General features: G+C 35.8%; 2 protein-coding genes across 3 annotated transcripts in view; one reads left to right on the top strand and one right to left on the bottom strand.

Annotated features, from left to right (window-relative positions):
* Positions 1-7,884, top strand: part of LOC113236517 — a 21,066-nt gene extending 13,182 nt beyond the window's left edge. For both annotated transcript variants that reach the window (XM_026472625.1, XM_026472626.1), the window contains exons 3-5: positions 4,160-4,291; positions 5,795-6,191; positions 6,676-7,884. In XM_026472625.1, the coding sequence (XP_026328410.1) occupies positions 4,160-4,291; positions 5,795-6,191; positions 6,676-6,716 (570 nt within the window). In that variant the 3' untranslated portion in view covers positions 6,717-7,884. The remainder of the gene's footprint in view (positions 1-4,159; positions 4,292-5,794; positions 6,192-6,675) is intronic.
* LOC113236516 (nuclear migration protein nudC) overlaps positions 1-19,656 on the bottom strand; it is a 50,364-nt gene extending 30,708 nt beyond the window's left edge. Inside the window, exons 1-4 of the mRNA XM_026472624.1 lie at positions 19,442-19,656; positions 16,413-16,490; positions 15,778-15,997; positions 15,227-15,387 (exon numbers count right to left, since the gene is read on the bottom strand). Of these exons, the coding sequence (XP_026328409.1) occupies positions 15,227-15,387; positions 15,778-15,997; positions 16,413-16,490; positions 19,442-19,516 (534 nt within the window). The 5' untranslated portion in view covers positions 19,517-19,656. The remainder of the gene's footprint in view (positions 1-15,226; positions 15,388-15,777; positions 15,998-16,412; positions 16,491-19,441) is intronic.
* Between the last annotated feature and the right edge of the window lie 1,742 nt (positions 19,657-21,398).

Raw genomic sequence — 21,398 nt, 5'->3', positions numbered from 1 at the left:
AATATATGAATGTCATGGTAGTAAAATCATCATGATATTCATTATATAAATATAGTTATATCTTTACCAAACATTTCTTCTATTACAAACTGTATACTTCGTTTCAATCCATTTTAAACAAAAAATAAACAAACAAATCGCTGACCCGACCATAGACGGTTTAGTGATGGCCATTGTAATGCCAACTATAAATCGATTAATTAATTGAATGAATCGATTTATTTATCGAATCATATTGGCGGTTTTCCTTACATGAAAATAGTGAAAATACACAACCTATAAAACTATATATTTCAAATTTCCGAAAACTTAATTTTAAATACTCCTTCAAGTCCTTACACTTAGATACCTGTTCGATTGTGATTGAAATTTTCCATTTACTAATCGATTACAAAAACTTTAATTGAAGATGAGAGAAATTAAAGATGGACCGAATGTTTTTTTCGTACAGCGCTATGCAACCATCATAAGTTATAGAAGTATAAATGAAAAGTAACCTTACTTTTGGACTACCATTTTTCAATTACGATGCTATTCAAATGAATATTGTTGGAAAAATGTTGAGATATCAAAGTCGAAATCTTCGAAATAAGTGTTCCTTATTCGATTTATTGAGTGATTGCTTTAGAATTTTAACCAAACAGGCTTGTTTGCTTTTTGTTTAAAATGGGTTGGTACAGACTATAGTAAGGTAATTTTGGTGGTTGCGAATCATAAGTACGGTAGGTAAAATAATTCTGCAAACTCAGAGGGAGGTCTTCACTCTATGTGTTATTCCTTGAAGTTTAAAAATATTGAAGCTTTAAACCTTCCAAAGTGTTAAAGTTAATGCTTGGAGCTGCATCGGTTGTAGACTTTCAATCGAAGTTTACGTCGATGATGAGAAAAAAACCAGGGTTATCAATGTGCGGTACCCGAATTAAAGGATATTTGAAAAGATTCGATTTCGATAAACTTAATCGATAACCGCAATTGATAACTGAAAAATTGAGACCGCAACCAATCAACAATAAAAATTTTCTAGGGAGAAACAAACTCGTTGGCCAAGAGTTTGCAATCCTGCTCACAGCTGTTTCTTCACCACACTACAGACAATAAAGATGGAATAATTCGACCGAGTTCCCACCTAGTTTATCCACGATCTATATAGTTGTATCGTGGCATTAGTTCTCACACAAAGAGCGAAAGTATAAACTGCATGCCGCCATGGCGACTGCTCTCCGACGACGTATCAATATCTACCCAAGTTTAGAACCGGTTCACGTTTGGCGAAATATTTTGCAACGTGCGCCCGCCATAACTCTATCAACGGCTGCACCACAATAGCTCACAAATTATAATCTCGATTGATATTATCGAATCATTAGACAAAGTTGAACCGTATATTTCTTTACAAATGCTTGTAGGTAACGGATCAAAACATTGAACGCCAAATTAAACGTGACCTTGCTTCATAAAAGAAATGCATCATAATGCTACCTTAAATGCCTATCCATCACGTTATCAAAGCAACAAAGAAGACCATGAAGCCGAAAGCAAAGCTAAGATTTATTGCGCCAGACGCCGACGAAACAAGACCGCAAATAAAGAGAACGCGAACCTTGAGCACCGTATCTGACAAAATCAATCGGACTACGAACTAAACTTGACCTAATAATGTAATTGATGAAACATTACCGCCAATACACCTATTTCATATTTTGAGAATACAGTTCCTCAAAATTTTAGCCTCGGTAGAGTAAAATCAAAGGGATTGGCGAAGGCTTCACAAAGTGGAGGGCGCCGAACGGCGAACATGACCTAGGTTGCAACATCGCGCACTTTGTTTGGTTACTGCGAGAAACTTGGACGCGGTCGAAATCAAATACCGGCACAGATATTATCACCAACAGATATTTTACCAAAATCAGAGTGAAGTCACTCTGATTTTGGTAAAAGGTAAAAAATTACACGATATTAAATACAAGCGCTTGTTCCAAGCTGTGATTAAAAGCACTTTCTATCATGTATGATATTTTATTATGCGTTATTGTTTTAAGAAACGTAAACGAAGCTGCGTTTGAATGAAACCGATCCACGAAAACGCGACAAGGAAGAATTTTGCAATGATTTCCGTACACAGCATGTTACACCCACACGCTAAAGTTGCACAACGATATGTAGGTTTTTACGTCGGCGCTTTTGTTTGAAAAGCAACAGCACAGGCTTTCAACAGCAAAATCAAGCGTGCAGCATTTTGCAAGACGCCGCTCACAAACACCAACATACAACACCGGGGGCCGCTCGCGTTACAAACCCAGATGAATAATATTAACCTACCATTTCAAAATGACATTTAAAAATTATAAATGCAATTAGGTGGGGGCGTGAATGACCAATGCGGGTATCATTGTTTGTGATGAACAATGTGTCTTTTGGGTAAAACCTACTGACCAAAAATTAAGGTTGCGATTATACTTCCACCTATTATATACACATTTGAAGGTATATAAGGTACATATTTATCTCTTGATGGAGCCTTTGAATTTTCCCATATTCATTAATAATACATTGCGTGGCGGCAGGAGTTTGTTACACACTGTTACTCCTTCTATTCAAACAAAAAAGTATTTTCACACGGTATCTTACAATGCAAGGTGCGTGCAAGCCCGCCCAGCCTTTTAGACTCCAGTGATACGCAGACAGAATCACAAGCCTTGAAAATTATGTAAATAAATGTATAAACTTGACCATGCTTTGAGATCGTATAGATTATACTAGAAAACAATAATTATATCGGCAATAATCTAGGTCATATTTGAATTAACAATTGAACAATGTCAATTAAATTATGGTTATTAGGAATAAGTGAAGGAAATAAGAAACATCTAGTTGTCCTCTCACATAATTGATAAGGTATACGACTACCAATTTCCGCTTACATCAACAGTAACTACACTAATAATGCTAAACTGTCGACGCTTGTCTACTTTAATCGATTACCGTATACCGTACCGTACTTGATAGGTTACTTATTTATTACACAACATGTTGTAACTATGCATCAACATAGGAAATGTTTCTCGTTAAAATTTATATGTATATGCTATATCATACTTTTCTCCGAATCGACCGCGTAATTTCTAAGGCTATCATCATTAAATAATTTAACATTTATATGATACATAAACGATTAGTACGTGGTTAACCTCACTGTGTTTTCGTTTGACTGCACGTGGTTATGAAATCTATACGTAAGCTTTAAAAGAACGCAGAGTTACAGGTTCGCAATCGATTAATAACTCGACAAGGTCGGTCACATAATTCACTTAAAGCATTAGTTGTACAGAGTCAAAGGTGGTGAGTAAAGGACCGTCTCCCTCCGCAAACATTCGAATTTTTGCAAGTAACTAATATTTGTATGGGACTACAAGCCCTAACTAATTTTATCAAAGAACGTACGCTGTTAAGCAGAGCATGTCCTGCGTAACTTGAGCTACGTCTCCGAGACTACAGTTTTAACCGCGATCGCCAAATAATTTGTTTCACGTGGCAATATAACAAAACAACGATGACTTAATAAAATGGTAAATTTATTTAATAAAATCGTAATAGGGTCGAAACAGGATAGCTGCCGTCCATTAACTAAAACGCGTCAAATATCCGTTTTAAATAGCAAAAATTAGAGCACAAAATTCTCTTTTAAACACAGTTAAAAATAGTTAACGTGTTCGACTAATCGGAACTTACCCTAACGACGCATAACTGTCAGTTAGCCGCGTTTTCGGACGGCATATAGGCTCTGGATCAGGATAGGAACTGTAACCATGCATAGTGCTCCCAGGCATGGCATCACGTTTGCAATGCATACACACATAATACATGTATTCCAAAATATAATATAACGAATAAGCTTATGCTAATGTCAATTTAGCATAAGCTTATTTGTTATATTATGTTTTGGGAATCTTGTCATATTGCTCTCTATACTTGTGTCTATGTCAAATAAACGTATTATTATTATTAAATTTGATGTAACTGTAGTGGACAGTATTATACGGCACTCAGAACGAAAAAAGGCACAACTGCTGTATAAGGTACGCATAGTTGTGCCTTTTTTCGTTACGAGGGAGTAAACTGATAATAAAAAACAGCAAAATTTACGCATTTTTCTTTACAGATCTCATCGCAAGAGTGGCATATACCGAGGCCTTCGCTTTCTGGCAGCAGTACGAGCGGCAGTATCAGCGATACCCGCTCCAGAGGAGGCTCTGCATCGAGTCAAGGCTCGTCTAGCAATCACAGCACGCATGTAAGAAATCCATTTACAAATACATATAAGTCAACTTGAACAACGAAAACATAACAACATGTCCTCGGAGTCCAACATAAAAAAGTCCACCAAATGTTGGTTCGGCTGAATACTTAATTCGGTGATGTTAAATTAATGTGAATGCTCAATTCACTGATTGTGTACCAATGAAATCGAAGCTTAAAACACAACTGAGTAATTGCTTCAATTTCTCTGTTAAATGACCATAAAATTTACTCAGTGATGTAAACAAATAAATTGAAATTGATAGTCTCCGAGCGTCTCTATAAATGTGTTAAGAGTATATTAAATTTGTGGCAACTAAGTTGTTAAATATTCTTGAAGGTAAGGAATATATCAAAATCCGGCTAAGATAACAATCAATAATTTTATTAGATTAATAAAAATTTGCAACGGCGATACGTTGTTGGACGATGGCAATTTATTACAAGTACAAAACAAAAAAGCAGCACAGCTCCCTAACATTTAATACCTTTAAATCGAGATAGGTCAGAGAACAAAAAAGTGTCCTTGCGTTACTTTTTAAGCGAATTAGGTAATGTTAGTTATTATCCACGGATACAAAAAAAAAATATTTCGTGTCGGGTATAGGCTTAACCTGTCAGTTCTTATACAGCATTCTTAACTACTGACGGATTACTTAATTTAACAGCTGACAACGATCGCACGATCCACGAACATAATAACGATTTTAGCAATTACTACAATGAGTCCTCTATTAACTTTGATGATCCCAATCAAACACATTCATATTTTTTAGTTTAACCATTTGTTTAACCAACGATTTCATTAGTTGTTACTTAAGATTAAAGATATGTTTAACCTTTTCATTGTTGTGATAGTTTACATACGTCAAAACCATGACCTTTTCGGTAAAAGTGTCGAGTAGGCCTGACTCAAAGTTTGTGACGTAATAGATTGCAGTGCGTGCGATATGTAGAGCTTTGAGCTCACGCTTCAATTGTCAGAGGTTTTTACAAATACTTCCTTGTAGTATAATTTAGAATATATCCACATTATTGAGTTCTTAGGTTTTCGCGATTGTTACACAAAGGAAATGAATGAAGTCAACCGTGACCATGGGGCCTGTAAAGGGCCCGAAACGTCGGTTTGTTTGAAAAAACAAATATACGCGATTTAAATCCGGAAAAATAGTTTCATTTCCTATATATCCACATTATTATAATAAAATTACGAAAGATAAATAAATTACCAATGTTATTTAGGTCAATGTTATGTAGGTATTGTTCAATATTTATTCCATGATCAAAAGGTATTTGTTTTATTTTAAAGACAATTTCTGTTTAGGATAAATAGTGATGTAAGAAATGCTGAGCGAGTACCATTTTAGATTAAATAGTTTAGATGTTAAGCTTTATTTTATAGTGTTTCCAACTTATGAGAGAATGAGAGAGAATACATTTTTCTTTCTTCCATATCAATATTTACTGTACATAATAAAAATAAATGTATTGCTTCCAGAGTGTATCGTCAGGCTCATTGCTACTGAGTGCTGCGCATCTAGCGCGCTATGCCAAAAGTCCTGTTCCCGAAGAACCAGGTGGCGGCTATCAGAATAAAATAGCAAGTAATACAAGAAAACCTTTCTCGGAATCTGTAGTGGCGATACCCGAGGAATCTCGAGATCCGGCGGATTCTTTTTGGAACGGTGTGAAGCGAGGGTCAGCTCAAGGACAAGATGCGGCGTCAGTTGCTAGCTCCACTCATTTCACTGTAGTAAATGGGTTCACGAAGCAACGCCCCGGTAAAGAGCCCAAGGCTTGCTGCTGTGACCATTCGCATCAAATCACCGTCCTCGTCATTTCGATGACGATCCTGTTCTCAGCTTGTATTCTCGCGGCCATTTGTTTTGTTGAAAGTGAGTATTGCCAATATTCTCCAACTTACTGTTTCGACCCGTGTATTTGTAGTGTGCAGAATTCTTACGGAAAGCAATGGACCACAGTCCACTTCCCTATGTCTATATCTTATCTACACTAACGTACTAACGTATGTATATTACATCAATGTACAACTTTACAAATAGTCATTATATTTTTGCTAACAAGTAACTTAATCCCTATCGTTGGTCTTGACTAAAACCAGCACTATATGAAACTTTCGCATATGCCGCAGTCAGTACCTTTTCACTGCTATGACAATAATGTTACGTTTTTACTTTTGCGTTCCTGTATTTGTGTCACTAAGAATAAAGTATTTATCTATCTATTTACCCATGGGTAGGGGAAAAGTTTATTTTTTCTCCGATATGAGATGTTTTCTAGTACCGGTTTTCTACGTTATACTGGCTTAAAACAAAATGTAATATGGCCCCTAAATAAATGTATTTTTTTTTGTTTCAGTGCGAATGCGCAGGGAGACGGGAATCTACAAATATTCTTAGAACGATTTCCGTATAAATAGTTACGTTTATTAAAATAATGTATGTTTATTCATCATGTACGTATGTGTTATACATTTATGTATGAAAAAAAAACGTTTGCAGCTAGCGGCGCTAAAAACGGCAAGACATCGCCAAGGTTTTAAAAGTGTAATCATCCGCGTGTTAACAAAATGTATGGCCATTTTCAAGTATAAGTTAAAAGTTGAGTACGCAAAATGTCAGAAAGAATATAAGTTACTCGAGAGTAGTACTTGTGTTTAAAATCGAAAGGTAATAAATTTCATGAACGTTTAGTTCAAATTAGAAAAATGTTTTAGAATTTATGAAAAATCAGTATTTAGGAAATAAACGATTAGTGCAATAAAAACCCAGTAGTCGATCATTATACGACTTAAGGGTAAGGTTTGATATAAGTAGTTTATAATACTTTTTTGTAATTTTTTATTTATTATGCTACTATAACTGGGTGACTTGTAAGGGCCACGAGACGTGTTGTTAAGTGATCTTAAATATAACTTATAGGTATTGATCTAAAAACTGACATATTTTTTTCTATTGACATGAACATTTTTCTTATGTTATGATTATAAAAGCGACATCTCTCAGCCGCAGGTAGCTGTAAAGACACCTGGCTGAGAGAAGCAAAACTTTCATAGACTTTTCACAGATGGCGCTACAGCAAAAACGTTAAAAACCGAAAACAAAGATCTGCAACAACAGTTACTGGTTCGATCCGTAGCTCATCAGTTGATAGAGCGTTAGGCACGTTATGCTGAAGGCGTTGTTTCAAATCCAGCCGGATCAAATGATTTTTTCTTAGCGATGTAATGATTATAATGAACATTTATATTAAAATTCAATACAAGCAACTTGATTTAAGTCCAAAATAGGTAGCTGTCTTTATTTTAGTAAATACTTCAAGTAATTAATTAAATTAACGAATATGTTGTATGGAACTAGTGTTGTTTACTACATTATTTTGGATATGAAAGAAATAAAAGTTGCACATTTTTGTAGTAAAACATGAAAATTTGCATCTTTTAAACGTCTTTAGGTAATTATTATACCTTAATGTTTAAGAAATAGATTTAGGTCTATTTATAAAACACAGTAAAAATGCTGTGAAATATATAATTATAAATAAATAATTGTTATGGATGAACTGTGATACACAATAAAATTATATCCCAAATTACTTTATTTCATTCGAAAATATTTCTCACGCCCGATTTATTACACCATGCAACACGATTCTTGTTTCTGAGTTGGCAATATCATTTTTAAATTATTGGTTCTAACATAAAAATATGAAAAAAGCTTTATTTTCCTGCAAAAACTTTGCTTTTGGTGGTAAATAAAAGGTAAAAAATTAAAGGTACGTACAGGTTTACGGTTTTTTTTTATTTAAAAACAAAAACGGAACATTATATTTCAAAATAGTACATTTCAACTAAAATTCTACAAATTCATCAATCAATCAATAATATTTATTTTAATGTAATAAAATAATATTAGTTTTTTTCTGTATCTACCCTCAGAAAGAGAAGCAGTGTTGGAGTTTTTTTTGTGTTTTTTTGTTTTGTTTTGTTAACTGCCTCCGTGGCCGAACGGTTACCATGCCGGACTGCCACGCAGAGGTCCCAGGTTCGATTCCCGGGCCGGGAGAAATGTTTGTATGGCTTACATTTATTCTCTCGTGAGTTTGGGTGTAATTTGTGGTTGTCTATGTGTGTGTCCATGGCACCCGCGGCACAGGGTTTCCCTAGTGCGGGGCTATGTTGAGTGTGTGCGTTATTATTATTATAATTTGCGTCTATTTTTAAAAAAACGCCATAAATAGTAATTAAGCAAAATCACGTGTTTTTTGTGTTCTTTGTGTTTATACGAACATTAAATTGTGCACAAAATTTTGAATAACGTTAAAGTCGTGTTAGTGAAGTGTAAATTAAGTGAGAAAAATCGTAACGACATTTTTCATGCTAGTGTCGTATTTCGAGCAAAATATGAAGTGCTTTCAATGCGAGAATGAATACAACGATGAAAACACAGTGCAGTGTGATGGTTGCAAAAGGAATATCTGTTTGCAATGCAGTAACTTGACGAGTAGTGAGGCGCGTGTCATGGGCTAACAGGGAAACGCACACTCCTGTACTTGTGTCCCGCATGTCGAGAGGCCCTATTCCAAGTGCCTAAGCTCGTCAAATCCTACGATGGACTGCGCGAAGAACTCGATGATGTAAAAAAGCTGCTATTAAAAACCACCAATGTAGCTTCGCTGGAGGTGTCAGTAGTTAACACATTCCCATCTGACACCAATGCTATAATGGAGGAAATCCTCGAACGTGAGCGCAGAGCCAGCAATGTGATTTTGGTGGGTGTTAAATAATGTATCTCTGAAAATGGCAGCGACTGAAAGACACACGATGAATCAACTATAAAGAAGCTTTTATTGGATATGAACAGTGGAGGCGACTGCTCGAATAAAGTGATGACTGTGCAACGCTTAGGACGTCGTGAAGGTGGCAAAATCATATATAAAGGTGGTACTTTCTTCCCGCCAAGATGCGGTGTGGATACTTAAATACAAAAGTAAGGCCAAAAGGACGTAAGAATTTATAATGATAAAACACCTATGCAACTTAGAAACTCTCTTAAAACTAGAGTAGAAAAGGGGGAAATTAACCTCACAATTAGATATGTGAACGGTGTACCTAAAATTGTGAACCATAAAAACTAATCAACTATAATAGAAAACCGTACGGTTTTCTATTATAGTTGATTAGTTCTGACTGACCTTACATTTATGTACACTAATTTGTTCTCTTTACCGCCTAAATTTGATCTGTTACTACTCTTATAAACTCAAAAAAACCAACTTTTGTTATTCTCACGGAAACATGGTTAAACAGTAAAGATCTCAACAGTACATATAGCATACCAAGCTACACTTTGTTCAGACTAGACCGTAAATTTATGAAAAATCCTTTTCAAAGCAAAACCAGAGGTGGAGGTGTGGCAATGTATGTTAGAGACAACTTAAATGGGATACCTATAGTTGTTAGACGTAATCAGAGATACATGTGTGAAGATGTGGATGCTCTTTACCTAGATATTCAGATTAACACCTATCACTTTCTACTGGTATGGGTGTATCGACCTCATGATATAAACGAAGAGACGTGGAGAGCACGTGACACTAAACTGTGGACAAACCTTTTGGCAGCCTCGGAAAGCAATACTATAATCATTGCTGGTGATTCTAATTATTGCACAATTAAATGGCCAATTCTCATAGATCAGCACCAAATAGGGCGCAAGCAGGACTTTTTAAAGACTGTTTGTTAGCGGTAATCTCTTCCAACTTGTTAATAGTCCTACAAGGTTCCAGCACAATCAGGCTCCCTCACTTTTGGACCTGGTAATGATTAATGAGGAGACTCTGATTAAGAAAACACTTCATAAACCACACAAGGTAAAAGCGACCACTGTGTACTAGAGTTCAGTTTCCAATATCAGGTACAAACATTAAATTACTCAACCAAGTTTAAACGATACTATGAATCTATTAACTTTGACCACTATAACAAGTTTACAAGTCTTACAAGTCTTAGCCAAGAACCTTCAGACTGTAAACCTCACAAGTAACACAAAACAGTTGTGGTTAGGAATCTTGAAAGCAGTCAACACCACCACAGACAAGCATGCCCCAGAAAAGATAGTTAAAAATAAAACTAAAAATAAGCCTTGAATCAATAAATATGTTCTCAATCTAGTTGTACATAACACTGCTATGGGATAAGTACACATCTTCTGGCTCAGGCGATGATTACATGAAATTCCGTGTGATTAGCAACAGGTGCTCTATCTACGAAACAAAGAAGCGTGTACGAATCAAAAACACTGGAACATGGTGACAAAGCCTTCTACTCTCACGTACGCCGATGCACATCTACTAAAATAAGCATCCCACTAGCAATTAGCAGTTATAATGGAGACATAGTAACGAATCCCAGTGATATAGCGGAGGTATTTGCAGAGGACTTTTTAAAAGCTTACTCAGAAGAACCCGTCATGGACCAACACACCACAATAGCCTCAGTTGCCCGAGTAGAGAATAGTTTAAATGACATTACATTCACGGTAAAAGATGTGCAAGAAACTATGTTAAAATTGAACACACAATCCTCTCCTGGGCCTGACAAACTACCAAGTAGCATTCTCAAACACTGTGTAAAGGTCTTAGCTCCCACTTTGACAGAACTAATGAATAAATCTTTCAAAACGGGATATTTGCCTCAAGGTTAGAAGCACGCTATAGTTACTCCTATTTATAAAAAAGGAGATAAGACTTAGCCTGGAAATTTTCGTCCCATAAGTCTCACCAGTATTGTGGTCAAAATTATGGAAAGATTTATTTGTGATCGACTAAATCAGTTTTTGAATCGGGAATGTATAATATTAACCAAACATCATGGATTTGTACGAAAAAGATCAACTGTTACAAACTTGTTAACATGTGTGAATGCATGGAGCAAAGAACTTGATAATAAGAACCCGATGGATGTAGTGTACCTGAACTTTGAACGCGCTTTTGATAAAGTTCCGCATCAGCGCCTCTTAATGAAGCTAGATCACTTCGGTGTACCTGGGACTCTACTTAAATGGATAGACAATTATCTTAAAAACAGAACATTCCAGGTACGTGCCGGTAACTCGCTGTCGCAACTAAAGCGGGTACTGAGCGGGGTACCGCAGGGATCAGTACTCGCTCCCCATCTATTTGGAATATATGTAACAGATCTAGTTGAGCTCATAGATTCCAATTGTGCCTTTTTTGCTGATGATGGAAAGTTTTTGGTAAATCCACTTATAAACCCTGGACAACTTCAAAAAGATCTAAATCGTATACAAAACTGGACCAAAGATTGGATTATCAAATTGAATGCATCAAAATGTAGCATTTTGCATCTTGGTAACAATAACCCCAAAGTTACATACAATTTGCATGGAAATACCTTAGCCGCAGTCAAAAAATTCAAAAAGATCTTGGACTCAATATCGCATTCAATTTAAAGTGGGGTGAGCATATCACTACAATAGTCAAGAAAGCTAACTCTTATATCTATGTCATACGCAGATCGTTCCAAACAATGGCAGTAGACGTGTTCCTCAAAATCTTTAAGACCTATATACGGCCACTGCTGGAATATGGATATCAAGTGTGGAGCCCTTATTTCCAAAAAGACATAAACCTTCTTGAAAACGTTCAGAGGAATGACAACTAAAATGCCACAGGCTCTTCGATGCAAATCCTATGAGGAGAGACTACACGTATTACGCCTCACTACTCATACACGCCAAGAAAGAAAGAAGAAAGACGGCTTCGTGGTGACCTCATCGAGACTTATAAAATTCTGTTGAGTCAGCACAATCTACCAGCAATACAAAACATCTTTAAAAGAAAAGAAAACTTTAAACCGTCACGTGGCCACCATTTGAAACTAGTTCGTGCACCTTCCAAAACTCCTGCTGCACACAATTTTTTCAGCAAGAGTGGTGCACAATTGGAAAATGCTACCGGAAGATGTTGTTTCTGCTGTCTCTGTTAATGTCTTCAAAAACAAGCCCGACAACTGGCTACGAAAGGGTGAATCAGTGCTAAAAAAATGAACTAAAACAACGATATAAATTTCAACACTGTGTGATGTAGACATACCAGCGAAAGGTGCTATATCTATAATCAAACAAATAAATAAATAAATTTATTTGCTATAACAAATAATAACGTAGCACAAACATGTTACACCAGAAAATGAGACACATTAAATTATATAATCAGTATAATAGTAATAATACGTATACATATTAGTAATCATTGTCACAGGTGCTTCAATTAATTTAAATTATTTTTTATATAATACTAAATAATTATTGAAAAAATCCCTAACACCATAATATACTTTTTCCCTCAAGAATTAGTAAAATCAATGCCTAATGCAAAGTCTTTAATAGCATGTGGTACTCTATTGTAAATTGTAAAACTCTTGCACAAATTGTTTTGATTATACATATTTCTCGCTTTTCTGTAATTTCGGGGGTTGGTGTAAATATTTTTGGTAAACGATTGTATAATACGTCCATGGGTAAACGAATGTAAATTGATTTTATGATTGATGACGAAGACCCAAGATATGTGTAAATTTACGAGATTATATAAATACCACTGTTGTGGTCTGTGGCCATGTGAATAGACAGGTATGTAAATACCACTGTGACAGCCACAAAAGTAAAGTTTCAGGGGTATACTTACAGTATCAAGCAAGTATTTATAAAAGAGTAGTAATAGTGTCAGTAGCAGTATCTAAAGCTATAGCTACTATTTTATAGATACTTGCTACTCAAAGAAACAAAAACGAATACTGTCAAACCAGAAACAATTTTTTTGAAAATTTGTTACAGTGTTACATAGGGCGCACTATAAGTTTCCGGAACTGGCCTCTTACATAAACAATATTTAAAAAGTAATTACAACATTTGAAAACGGAACTCTTTGGCTGTAGAATACAGTTTGTTTCATCTGACTGTCACTTGTTTTTACATTGTGGCGTCATTTTAGAAATTGGTGGTCTACATCACCATGGATTTAACTCGTGAAAATTTTCGTAGTATGATTTTCTGAGTACTTTAAGTGTAATGTAACAACTCAGCGGAGCTTTGCTCGGCTTCAAACTGCTTTTGGCGATGAAGCACTACGCAAAACGACTGTTTATAGCTCTGGTTTGCAGAATTCAAACGCGGTCGTGTGAATCTCAGTGACAAATTTCGTGATGATCGCCCGTCCTCTGCTGTGAACAATAAAAATATCGATGCTGTTTGCCGTATGATCAAAACAGGCAGGCATGTGACATACCATGAGATTCGGGCATCTTTAGGCATAGGCATGCTCCAAATACAATCAATATTACACAAATATTTGGATGTGAAAAAACTGTTCTCTCGGTGGATCCCACACAATTTGACTGAGGCTCAAAAAACGGATCGCGTCACTTGGTGCAATACCATGCTTACCAGATTCAACGAAAGGGCGTCAAATTTGGTGTGGGACATAGTAACAGGTGACGAAACATGGATTTATAGTTACGATCCCAAAACAAAGCAGCAATCGAGCGTATGGGTCTTTCGAGATGAACCGAAACCAACCAAAGTGGCGCGCGTGGAAAGTGCCTCTAAGCGGATGATTGCTTCTTTTTTTTAACAAAACTGGACACGTGGCTACTGTTGCTTTGGAGAATCGTTGTACCGTGAATAGTGATTGGTACACGATCATTTCTTTGCCGGAAGTTATTGATAAACTCCGTAAAAATAACCGTAAAGGCCGTATCATCTTGCACCACGATAATGCCAGTTCTCACACGGCCAGACAGACAAATGAATTTTTGAAGGTGAACAACGTTGACCTTAATAGTCATCCCGCGTACAGTCCCGACCTGGCACCTTGTGACTTTTATTTATTTCCAAAAATTAAGAACCAGTTACGCGGTCAATGATTTTCATCACCTGAAAAAGGCTGTCGAAGAGCATGAAAAATATGTTTCAGAGATTGTCACGGAGGAGTGTCATAAATGTTTTCAAAATTGGTTCATTCGTATGACAAAGTGCACTAACGCTAATGGAGAATATTTTGAGAAACAATAAATTAATTTCTGACCATTTATAGTATTTTTTTCTTATTCATTCCGGAAAGTTATAGTGCGCCTTACGTATAAGCATGAGATTGTTAAAAACAACTGTCTCAAATGTTTTTTTTAACTAAGACTCAAACTGTTCTTATATGTAGGGGTCAAATTTATGAAGAGTTGCGAGGAACGTTGCCAGAGTTTTCGTTTCTAAATATAATTGTCACGATGTGACATACTTGTTATTCAAAATTATGTGAAGTGCGAATTTCTGACGTTCCGTGATTTAGAAGCTATCAAAATTTCCAACAACCCATTTTAAAGCTTCTCTATGCATCCTCTAGATCAGAGGTGTCCAAACTTTTTGTCGGTTACACCACACGCTAGTTTTATCTGCTTTACCCCCCTGTCTTATATTGTTTATTTTTTTACAAATGCATTAACTTCAAATGTGTGTTTGATAGCTGACACACTGCTAGTGTAAAACTTTGTAAAAATAAAACAAATTGTTGTTAAGGTATAAACGTTTATCCAATCAAATATCTATTATAAGAAAGTATTGTGTGTGGTAGAGGCACTATGTAATTTGGATTATTCCACTCATGGAAAGTCAAAATCTTGGTCACAACCTGCCAAACTCATGCATCCCCAATGTTTTTTTCTGATATAGACCCCTTGTTGGATTGGACTCCTTGTGGGTCGACATTGTCCATTGACCACTTTGGGAATCATCGCCCTAGAGAAACTGTTAACATCCCCTGGTAACTTATTATTTCCATGCAGAATTTTAATTGTACACAATAATTTTAAATTCAGCAATAAAAAGAAACATACCTCAATTTCTTCTAAGGTCTGTGTCCATCTGTAGTTCTCAAGGTCGCATCCGTTGCCCGCATTAGGCTTGAGCTTGCCTTTCTCTTTGGGATCTTCCTCTTCTTCTGGAAGCATTTCAGCATCATTGTCAGCAGTGCCGTCGCCACCACCTACCTCAGCTCCTGGGTAATGGGAAAAGAATGTATATGTATATATCAGTAAATGAAATTACTCTCTCCACACTCCTTGTGAAGGAAGTACTGCCACCTTATCTATTTCTGCCACCAAGCAGTAATGTGAGCATTACTGCATTCCAGTTTAGAAGGGTAAGGTTGCTGGTGAAATTACAGGCACATGGGACTTGTCAACTTATGTCTCAGTGTGATGGATGCAGTGGCAGTGCCCAATAAGATCTTTGCGAGTTAAAGCTCCGAATGGCAGAGCAACTGTTATGGATAGGCGTGTCGCCACCAGGCACACGACTTGTTCGTCCTGTTACTTGGTGTTATAAAAAAACCTAGACTGTAGTATGTTGGAATAAGAGAAAATGTAAGATGACAAGAAGCAATTACTAGACTTCTTCTCCTGCTCTATATCCTCTTGCATCTTATCAGCTTCCTGGTCAGTGACTTCAATGACCGAGGCTGGTTCGAAATCTTGCGCCAGTCTCTCTTGTTCCTTCTTCTGCCGAATTTCCTTCAACCTTTTATCCGCTTCTTCTTTCTCTTTCTTGATTCTGTCTGACTCATCACAAGCTTTCTTGGCATGGGCATAGAATGTGTCCTTTAGTACCTGAAAAAGTTGTTTTTTATTATAATTTTTATACCCACATAAGCTCAATTTTGTGATTAACCTGTCGATTACTGAGAATTGCTTTAAAGGAATTTAAATCTTAACATATTAGTAGACCGCAAGTTACCGTTTGACAAATGCTCAACATTTTTGATCTTTAACAGCACAAACTCCATCATGATTGTGTATCAAGTCACACCAGGTTGAAGGCAACATTATTATAAGGTGTAAACATATGTGCTATAACATTTACATCCAAAAATATTCCCCTGCAAATGTTATTCAACTATGTCACTAAAAGTTAGGCCACTTTGTATTCTACAACATTCACTTCCATCACCAAGTGATGAATCTAAAGCCTAACTTGCTGCTGAGAGTAAATAGTAAATAAGTTTATTAATTACAATATACTTACTTTTTCCCATTCACCAGCTTGACCTCCAGTGAAAAAGTCTGTTTTTCTTGCAAGGAAACCAACTATTGTATTCAGGAGCTGAAAACAGAATATTATCAATATAAGTATATCAGATCCAAAACTATGAGCAGAAATTTTTTAAAGGACATTTTTAATACATGAAAAATTTTTACTACTTTTATTGAGGCAAACCCTTTTTTTGCCAAATCAATATGCTTTTAATAGCTACTAAAGTACTATTATTTTTTATCTATATTATTCCTATTAGTTTGTTAACACATAAAATAAGCAAAAATAGCCTTTGTTCTCTTCCAAGGGCATTTTAATTGGATTATTATAATAGTGAGGTATTAAAACTAAATATGTGAACATCAGCAACTTTTATTCTTTAGTCCAAAAATATACATAGTAATTTCTCCTAATCTTTAGCTCTGTACTGTTTTGTTCTCCCCACACTAATTATCTTAACCTCTCAAATATAATAGAGTGTATGATCTATGTCTTAACCCTTTACGCATCCTACTGGCATGTACTGGCATATGCATGGTACATGTGTCTCTAATGATTTTCGTAAAAAAACAATATATTTTAAAATGGTGCATGAAAACACAGCTACACTGATTAGGCACACCGCATGATTTTAGAACACTACAGTGTTCGCGTATTCCATTCAATTAATCGATTCTAAACATAATCATTATTGTTCAAGTATTTGTTGATTACAAGTAGTCATAATAATAATATAGTAGGAAAATAGTAGAATAAGACGGTAAGTCCTTTATTTTACTTGTTTTTAAAAAATGTTAATTACTTAAAGAAATTAAGACTTTAATTTTTAATAGACTTCAAATATTGAAATTATTGTCCTTCCAACAAAATGAGCTTATTATATAACATCTTTTTGTAATAGAAGATCTTATTGATTAACTTAAATAATGAATACACATGTCAATACATGAACTTGCGACTGCCTAAATTAATTTTACTAGATGGTTTTCTGTTGGTAATTGATCAAATTGATGAATGCCAAGACAAATGAAAATGTGACAGCCGACAAAAATATGATAAAATCTTATTAATCAGAGGAGGTTTAGTTAATGACGGCCTCATGTAAAATTTTTGTGATTTGTTTATTACTGCTATTCTGCAAATTTGGATAGCATCTTAGCTGGAATAAACTAGACCACCTTCGTCCTCGAAAGCAACAAACTCATACATATGACCAACTCCAGGTTTTTGTAAAGACAGCGCACTGAATTATATATTTTTTTGTATTACTTGTAGTACATGTCCGGCGATATTCAAATTATTTGCTCCCAATATTCGGACATTGGAGGCAACATGCTGCAAAAATTATCGAAATTACAGATACTACTGATAACAAAATACATAATAGTACAAAACTGGAAAACAAAAACGAAACGTTACTAAATGTTATAACAAAAGAGTTATAGATTATTTTTATAATATTGCTCATAATAATTCATATATCATATATCATAACGTCATAATAATTTTCGTCCCTTTGTTTTCAAAATCGATCAGAATCGAGAACAGTGTTGCCTAACTTGCCTAATGTACACATCACTAAATGTTAAATTTAGCCAAAGAAATGTGCAATTGGCGGTACTACAAAACTGAATGCATTATACAAAAGTGCATTCGTTCAATACCCATGGTGTATTAACAATGGATCACAAATTTATCGCACCAAGTAAAAGCTGCAATGTAGTACAAAACATGAGGCATACACTCGGTTGCATATTTGTTTTCTTGAACTTCATACAAAACCAATTAATTGCTTTTAAAATAAATTATGCATCTTCTGATTACAAAATCACTTGCCTGTGGAAGGAAGGATCCCTGTTTACCTGTTTGTCCACAGTTATGGTGCTTTTGCAGTTTTTAATGGCACAATTATGCATTTTTCGCGTTTTCGACTGGTGTTTACCTACAATAATGGTTGAGCGTGTTCTGGTGTGTAGCAGTGGCAAGTACGTGAATTTCACTTACTTTGGGCACGCGAAGTACATACACTTACAGCATCTATCTAGATATATGTCTGTGGTCTTTCAGATCTGCATGTGACGTGTTAATATTATCATCAAAATAATTGTGGTACCCTTTATGTGTTTTGAGTAACATTGTTGTTATCCACTTTACTCAATTAGTCACCATAGCAAAAATTTGTAATATTTTGAGGTTTTGGGAGATACCAGCCTTGCTAATGATGTCTCTCACCATAATTTTTATATTATTTTAACAAAACTACTATACCTAGTCATTTTTATTTGACATTGGTGGAATCATTGATTATTTCAATGAGGCCATAACCTTTAACAAGAGATTTTAGGAATGTGCTTAATGGCACCAATATTTCACACATTATGAAATTGAGTATCAGAGAATATGAGTTTATATTTTATTTGAGTAAGTTTACATACATAGCAAGAATTTATTAGACATAATTATAGCAACTAACACAATGAAACTAATACTGTTACTAAATGAAACACTTTTGTGAAATCACCATGAAAATTTCTGAGCATAATATAAATTTGAAAAAAAAAAACCAAGATTTTCTTAAACAGTATTGATTTCAATGAGCAACATAATAGTCACAATAATCTTAGCTCAATTTTAGAATACTTAAGACAAGGTAGCAATCTGATGCTTTTGCAGGATAATAACCTCACTTTTAAATTTAAACATACATTTTTAGACCATAATTTGTTCCAGTGTTAGGGAGAAAATTCAATACTAAATTACTATTATATTAGACAAAATTTCCTCGAATTGCACTTACTATGCTCACAAGTGAATAAGTGCACTTTCATCTGTAAGGAACTTCATGTACTGAATTTCAAAAAAAGAGCACTGAAGCTGTGTTTTTTTCTTTCAAGAAATTTTTCGGAGTTTCCTTAGTTTTACACCACTACATGTATCGGAAACTCATTACTGCCAACTAGACCAGGATCCTATGAATCACGAATCGAATACTCCAGAACATAGACGAGAGGAAAACTTACATCTTTCACACCACCCTCATGTTGTTGTGCCATAGCAAGGAGCATGCTATCAAATCTTTCAGGATCAGCAGCCATTCTCGATGTATACTGAACTTTAACAACTTTCTTAGTCGTATCTAAATTTGCGCACAAAGGCTTTGTTTAGTTTCCAAACGCGCCGGTTTCTATAGTTTTATGTTTTATGCATGCACCTGTCATCCTCTCACGCTGTCAGACTCGGCTAGTGTTGCCAGCAGTCAGCACTCAAGTTAAGTCTGTCTGCATCTGGGGGTCTACTCTCGATCTCCGTCCGACATCCGTCCGAGTAATACTTGACCAAATAAAAAGATGCATGATGCGAATGAAGCTTCATACTGGATACTTGTCTTTTAATTTTGTCGAATATTACTTATTTGACAGTTATTGTTTCGCACGGATGTCAAACGGAGATCGATAGTAGACCCCCTGAAACGAATTCGTTAAAAAAAAGTTAAAAAAATAGATTGAAAAGAAAGAGTAAAACGGCCCACTCACTACCAGCACGGCAGGTGCAAGCCGCGCAGGCAGGAGACTGATCACACACTATCCTGCGTATGGCCCACGTTACTATGTTTCATATGTTCCTACAAATCATATCGCTCAGATTCGTTTTTATCTATTAGTTAAAAAATAAATCTGCCGATCAACACACACAGCGTTTAGTCCCAAATTGAATGGCAAGTCATCTGTTGCAATTATTGTAGAACCTGACGATTAATATGTTGGCCAACAGAACACAGTGCTTTCTACTTTTTGTTAAGAGTAGTTACACACGGCGACTTTGAGCAGTGATGCAAACGCGCGTTCGTTAAACACGCGATTGTATCGCTACACTTGCGATTTATAGACGATGCGATCACATCGCTCAATCGCTTAAAAATCACAAGTATAGCAATGCAGTCGCGTGTTTGCATCGGTGCTTGTGTATGTCAGAAATTGGTGTGTGTAAAAAGGTAGACGATAAACTACTACTATTACTGCATCGCTTCTAAAAGTCGCCGTGCGTAACCCTTCTAAAAGGCATTCATTATCCTGCATTGCAGTCCGTCTTGCCGTCCGCCGCGTAATGCAGGATTATGAATGTAGTCCCTGCGTGCAAGCCGTCATGCAATCTTTCAATGCGTCCTGCGAGACTCCACACGTGGGCCATACGCAGGATAGTATGTGAGCAGTCTTCTGCCTGTGTGGCGCGCGGCGGACTGCCACGCAGGCCTCGATTATTATCGAAACCGCTGTCGGTGTCGCCGAAACACACTTAAATAAAATGATAAACACTACGAAATTTTGATAATGATTGGTCTTAGTTTCTAATTGAAAAAGATTTAACAAATTCTGAATTTTTAATATAATTTAAACTTTATACGTCGCTATATCGTTGAAATACTTTTATTGCAAGTTATGACGTTTTGATTTTATATTGAAATTTTATTCAACGTGCTGCCATCTTGCCGCCAGTAGCTGGACTACAACGAACGATTAACATCAATTCGATAAACAGAAAATTGAATATTTTTTAAAATATTTTTTAAAGCCTTTCCGATGATATGAAATACTACTACGGGCTACGGGTAATATTTTTGGTGCGGCTATCATTTTTGCACTCCAAAACAGCACAATAAGAATTGCAACTCGAGTTAGCAATCGCGTCAACTCGAGTAACTCGAGTTGAAAAAAATACAACTTTACAGGTGCTGTAAGAGTAAGGAATACGTCCATGAAGTAGGTGCTTCAAAGGATGGAAAAAGGATGCTTGCTTCGAAGTTTTCCATTACTACAAAAATAATAAAAAAATATTGGCTTTTGTTTATGGAGTAATATATATTACAACACAGCCATCTAATGAATATGGAACTGTGGCGCGTTCGATCAGAGTATTGAAGGTGGTGCAGTAATTTACAATAGAAAAGTTTTAAACTAGCACATGTCAAACTTCTTAAAC

The sequence above is a fragment of the Hyposmocoma kahamanoa genome, unplaced genomic scaffold (genome assembly GCF_003589595.1).
Source record: "Hyposmocoma kahamanoa isolate Upper Pololo Valley unplaced genomic scaffold, ASM358959v1 92, whole genome shotgun sequence".
NCBI classification, from domain to species: Eukaryota; Metazoa; Arthropoda; class Insecta; order Lepidoptera; family Cosmopterigidae; genus Hyposmocoma; species Hyposmocoma kahamanoa.
The sequence above is the reverse complement of the archived record's forward strand: the minus strand, read 5'-3'. Positions and strand labels throughout refer to the sequence as shown.